The 5,697-nt window shown below is 33.1% G+C and overlaps 1 protein-coding gene across 3 annotated transcripts in view; it reads right to left on the bottom strand.

Annotated features, from left to right (window-relative positions):
- Positions 1,742–5,697, bottom strand: part of LOC107610068 (protein GAMETE EXPRESSED 3-like) — a 5,644-nt gene continuing 1,688 nt past the window's right edge. Inside the window, exons 2-9 of one of the 3 annotated variants that reach the window (XR_002350262.1) lie at positions 5,204–5,533; positions 4,644–4,890; positions 3,989–4,313; positions 3,811–3,897; positions 3,436–3,468; positions 2,767–2,826; positions 2,547–2,689; positions 2,342–2,355 (exon numbers count right to left, since the gene is read on the bottom strand). Coding sequence is in view for 1 of the 3 variants with exons in the window: in XM_021106154.1 (XP_020961813.1) it covers positions 1,909–2,355; positions 2,547–2,689; positions 2,767–2,826; positions 3,436–3,468; positions 3,811–3,897; positions 3,989–4,115 (897 nt within the window). In the remaining 2 variants the exon portion in view is untranslated. Of the gene's footprint in view, positions 2,356–2,546; positions 2,690–2,766; positions 2,827–3,435; positions 3,469–3,810; positions 3,898–3,988; positions 4,891–5,203; positions 5,534–5,697 lie in introns of those variants that run through there. The other 2 variants (XM_021106154.1, XR_002350263.1) reach the window with 2 other exon arrangements.

The following is a 5,697-nucleotide window of genomic DNA, read 5'->3' as shown; positions in this document are numbered from 1 at the left end:
TTAACGTCTAGAGATCCAATTGAAAAAAAAAAGTATAGGGACTTAATTAAAAATTCGGTGAAATTATAGAGATTAAGGCCCAGCCCATATTTCTAAATGCTAAATTTATTACGAAATAGGGGTGGAAATGAGTCGAGTCCATGCGAGTTTTAACTTTCTGGAATCTAACTCATGTGGTAAATAGATGATCCAAGCTTACAAAGCCCGACAAGCCCACAAGCCTATTTAAAAAGCCTATTTCGTGAATTATAACTCAAAACAATAAAATTAAAAATTCTAAGTTGATATTAAATACATTCTAAAATTTATAATTCATAATTTATAAAACATAATTTATTTATATATCAATCGTTAGTCACATATTATAATCGTACTTACAATTCATAAACTTTTTCTTTTAACAAAAAAGTTACCGTCTTAACTAATCTTGACTATTAATTCTTTTTAATTTTGTTTTACTTTTAATATAAGTAAATAATTAAAAGTTTAAACTAAAAATAATTTATTTAAAAAAAAATTGACGGCGATCCAACAACTTTCTTAGGCTTTAAAAACCTATGGCATGTCTTTTTTAATTAATAGACTTTACAAAAAATTAAAATTGGACCTATTTAATAAAATAACTTGAACTTAAAACGAGTCGAGTCATGAGCTCCTATTGAGTAACCCTATTTTCATTTCTAATTATAACTTTATGACAATTGACAGGGTAAATGTGGCAGAGATATTGTACGAATGGCCAATATATTTGTCTCATAATAGCCACATCTCATATTTAAATCCCAGCTGTAGTTGGATTGTGATAAAACCTTTAATGTGTGTGAACGAATGAGTATGTGAGTGTGTATGAGAGAGTAATTTAACGGTGAGGTAAGGTGTAGTTTTAAGATTAAAATTTCTAATCCTCAACTCTTAAATTCAATATCAAAATATCTGAATAGTAGCATAGTATATACTTTAGAAACTAGTATTTATGGTTCCTTATCTTATAAAATACCTTTTATGTTGGATAATTAAATTTTTATCAAATCTCCTTATCCTTCTTTATCTCATCTTATTCTTCATCTCATCTCATCTCATCCTTTCATTTCATATTATCCAATATATTTATCCTTCTTCATCTCTTATCCTTTAAAACAACTTATTGTTCATGCTTGGGAGGCATTTGAGAAATGACAGGATATCCACTTGCAAGTTGCACCTTATAAAACGGAATTGCTGTAGAAGATTTTAATCTAATAATATAGTGGCAATATAGTGTATATATTTTAGAAACCAGTATTTGATTTGCCTTATATTTTACTATTGAGAATGCTTATAGTTGTGTCAAGTTAGCACAATTTCATTAGCTCTTTATCTTATAAAATATTTTTTACATTAGACATTTAGATTTTTATCAAATCTCCTTTTCCTTCTCTATCACATCTTATTCTTCATCTTATCTCATCCTTTTCATTTCATATTAATATATTATACAATCTATTTAATTCTACTTCATCTTTCATCCTTTCAAACAACTTATCATTCATGCTTGAAAGGCATTTGAGAAAGGACAAAATATACACTTGCAAGTTGCACCTTAAAAGGCTGAATTGCTGTATAAGAAACTGAAAGGGTAAGATGTAGTTTATGAGATTAAAATTTCTAATCCTCAACTCTCTCTTAAATTCATTATCAAAATATCATTCTTTAGAAACATATTTTTATTTTCACTGTCTTTAGAAATATATACATATGATTATTTTTTTAAAACAAATTACTACACAGAAAGTTATCTACAGAATTACATTTCATAGTGAAACAACCAGAATTGGTACTATTGCAAAACAAGCTTTATGTTCCATTCAAACATGTGCTTGCTGCTCTGCTTTCTGCATAAACTCTCCTTGCCCGTGTTAGTTCTAAATTCTAATAGTTTCTCCTAAGGCCTCTCCTTCGAAATTTCTCACTACTTGAACCTGAACTTGAACTATCTTCCGTCATCAGTGTCTTTGTTTTTGCCTTAGTTGAGTAGTCCTTATAGCCAAGCATGCTGGTCTCACCTTCATAGCTGCTTTCACTGGAAGATGTGTCACTCATTGTGTGGAACATTGTCATGTTCTTGCCCCGTGTCCCTTGGAACGAGTAACTTTTTGTTTTTCCTGTTTGTAAAAGAAGAATAGATCTTGCATGTGAATCACTTTTATCCCTCCCCAAACTGTAGGTGGTTGATAGCTTCCTTTGAATGCCTTCCCTTTCTTTTGACATATCAACCAGTTTCTCTAAAACCTCTCTGTCTGCTGCTTCCTCTGTGGCTTTTCGCTCAAGCTCGGTAATTGTCCTGTCCAATGCTTTCTTTTTGAGCTGAAGAGAGCACTGAAAGGTGAAGAAAGAGTAAGGGAAGGAGGAGTTGTCGACTACGTTAATCTTTAACAAAGCAAATTAACAACAGAGACCAAAACCAAAACTTGTAAATTTTCTACTATCAAAAGAGAAAATAAAATTATTTAAGAGTAGGAAAGTTCCAAGGATGTATAGGTTATTTAAGGCAAAGATAGAAAGCTTACTCGCTTGGCAAGGAAACTTCCAAGGCCTTGGTCTTGAAGCTTCTTTTTCGCCCAGAATGAACAGCAGAATCTTACTAGTCCAATAAGTATTGCCAAAACAGTTGATTCAAAGAGCAGAAACAATGCTATCACCCTTTCATTTCCTGCAAGAATGATTAAGACTGTATTCAGTTTTCGCAATTTTGTAGAGTCTTGTTAATTTTGCATAGCTGAACATCACCTGTGTAGATGCTGACAAGCTTGGTTCTTGCTTGTGAACAGCTTGATGCAAGCTTCTGACCTGGAAAATGATAAAAAAATGTTTAGAGAAACCATTGCATCATTGTTTAACAAGAAAAAATGGTCAGATTAACCGAGGGGACTAAGAATCATCTTTCAGTGAAGTCAGTCAGTTTTAGGACTCTGAAAATTTCAGAATGTGTTTGAATTTCACTCAGAAAAAAACCTCCTAATGCCGAATATTAATAGATTGTAATGGAGAAATCAATTACAAAAAATTTAAGTTTGGTTAATCTATAGACACAAAATAGTTTAGGTTTCTGAAAGTGCCTTGGTACCATAGAGTTCATATTTCTTGCAACTCAACTGCATATTAGAATCACCAGTGTGTGTATCTCTCTAGCAAGATGTACCACATTAGATTCAAAATCAGAACTTGTGTCACTTCAAAGGGATCTTTTACTCTTTATGACTACCAAGCCAGGGTTGGTGATTACATTATAATACAGAAATCAAGAAAAAAAATTGGCTGACATGCTTAGCGAGTTGATAACAAGACATTTAAGGATCAAAGATCGATCATAAAAGCAACATTTCAAACAAGTTATTTATATTAGTCATAAAATAAACTGCTTATTTATGTAAGAGAAGGTGTAGAAAAGATGTTGACCTGTAGTACGGCATTGCAGTAGGTTGCCAGTCTCTGCATTATATATTGGGACCAAGCCGTCAGTACATTTACATTCAAATAATTGCACTAGCCACAAGAAGTAAAATTCCCAGTTACTCCCTTAAATGAAAACTTTTGTGAAACCCAACAAGCTCAACTTGAAAGATGTCTTCATCTGAAGATGATAGCTGAGAACATTAAATAGTTTCACATGATTGACTAAACTACTTAACATGTATTCACACCTTAGCTATCATCTTCAAGTGAAGATATCTTAATATGAGCAGCTCCGATTGTTGAATGTTAAGTTTCAGTGTATCACTCACTCAATGATCTCAAAAGATGCAACTATTAGTTAAGCTTGGGAACTCTTACTTGAGGCAGCAAGGAAAGCAAGAAGAATCTCCTCATCTACTACAAACTGACTCAGATCGCTTTTGGATAATGAAGTTGTAAGTTGACCTATTTGAATCAACCACTCAAAATTACATAGTCTATGCAAATTTATTTCCAATACCAAGGGTTATGATGAAGGAACAAAGAGGACATATACCAGGATTATTTTCAGACCAATAGATTGATCCAGTTGCAGGAACTAACTTAGTTAACAATGCAACTTTCGGTCGAATTGCTGAAACAGTGGTGAATTCACCAGCAGTGTGGCTAACTTTTCCTTCCATCTCTATCTGTGAAGTATAGACAGAAAATCCAGAGCAATCAAGAAAAGAACCAACTTGAATCACATAATTATCTGTATTTCTTCTTGAAAATTTCTTAAGATCCCCAGTTGGTGAAAATGAATAAAGGAATCCATCCAATGAACCAATAGACACCCATCTTGTCGCGACAAATGTGCTTGAATGATGTAAGTTGATAAACTGCAAATAATTGGTTGTGTGATATTTCTGATCATTTGAAAAAGTTTAAAGATACTAGGGGCGAGTGCAAGGGAAGACGGATGCTGCATTATCATGCCGAAAATGTTCTGATGGATACAAGTGAAATTAAAGGACTATTGTAAAGAGAGTAAGATCTTGGAAAGCATCAGTTCAATTAGAATGATCCTAACTTCTCTTAGTAACATTTTCATATATGTTTGCATAACATTGATCCTTTACTAATTGAGAGACACATATAAACTAACCATGATTGACAATAAAACAGTATCTTCGATCAGTAAGCCTTATAGGTTAAAAGTTAAAACTTACCATTAGAATCTACTACGGGTACGGAATCAGCTTTGCTTAATGGGCCAATACTTCTCTGCCATAAGACATTACCTGAAAAGACATCTAGAGCCAATAAAAGAGCCCTCACAGGAATTGTTACATACAAACGACCATTGTTCCCGGCGGTGATGGTGAAATTTCTGTCTAAATAACTAAAATCCTGTATCCATCTAAAGTGACGGCCGCGAATAGACAAGCAATAGAGCTGTCCTTCTGTATTTGAGATCTGCAAATATTAAAAACATACACACTTCAAAGAAGTCACATTAATCCTGGGATATCAATGTAATGAATACAATTGGGTTTGACCCAATTAATAGAAATAAGTTTGAATATTAGATATAGTTAGAGTAGTCTATGTGGGAGTATTACATATAGTTTTTTTGGCCACTGTCTATTATATCCAAGATTAAGCAGACATAAAAACTTTACTTATCAACATAGCAATGATTTCGAAAACCATCTGTTATTATGTATATCATACTTGAGCCATGATTTTCAATAAATGTTACAATAAATAATAGATGGGTAAGCCTTACATATATACTACCCTCGCATTGATCAAGCACCGGGACCGATGCAAAGGAACAATCTGTAATGTTTTTCCGGCATCCTTGATGGTAGCCAAATTTATAAAGCAGAGGTCCAATACTCCACAGTAAACGTCCATGTGACTTATATGCAAAGAGTCCTCGATTCTTGATGTTTATAAACACTGTTGAGGTTAATGTGCTTACCGAAAGCCCAATAATTTCAGTCTCTACCTGTTGACCAGGTCCTGGACCAAAGAATAATTCTGCTACAGGCTCAGACGTTCCACTGATTTCCAGTTTAACCATTAATATTCTGTTATCAGCTATCAAATATATCTGCAAGTGCCAGGAACTAATAAATACCACGACTATAAAGAAAACTAAAAATTAATAAATAACAAAAAGAGAGAGAAAAGAGCCTTTTTCTCACAAAGTTGATTTGTCACCAAATGACAATTGCATCCCATCAAAAGTCAAGTTTCCATACAAACATTTACATT

This window comes from Arachis ipaensis, chromosome B07, assembly GCF_000816755.2.
Source record: "Arachis ipaensis cultivar K30076 chromosome B07, Araip1.1, whole genome shotgun sequence".
In the NCBI taxonomy this organism is placed as follows: Eukaryota; Viridiplantae; Streptophyta; class Magnoliopsida; order Fabales; family Fabaceae; genus Arachis; species Arachis ipaensis.
Note: the sequence above shows the minus strand (reverse complement) of the source record. Positions and strands in the feature narration are given on the sequence as shown.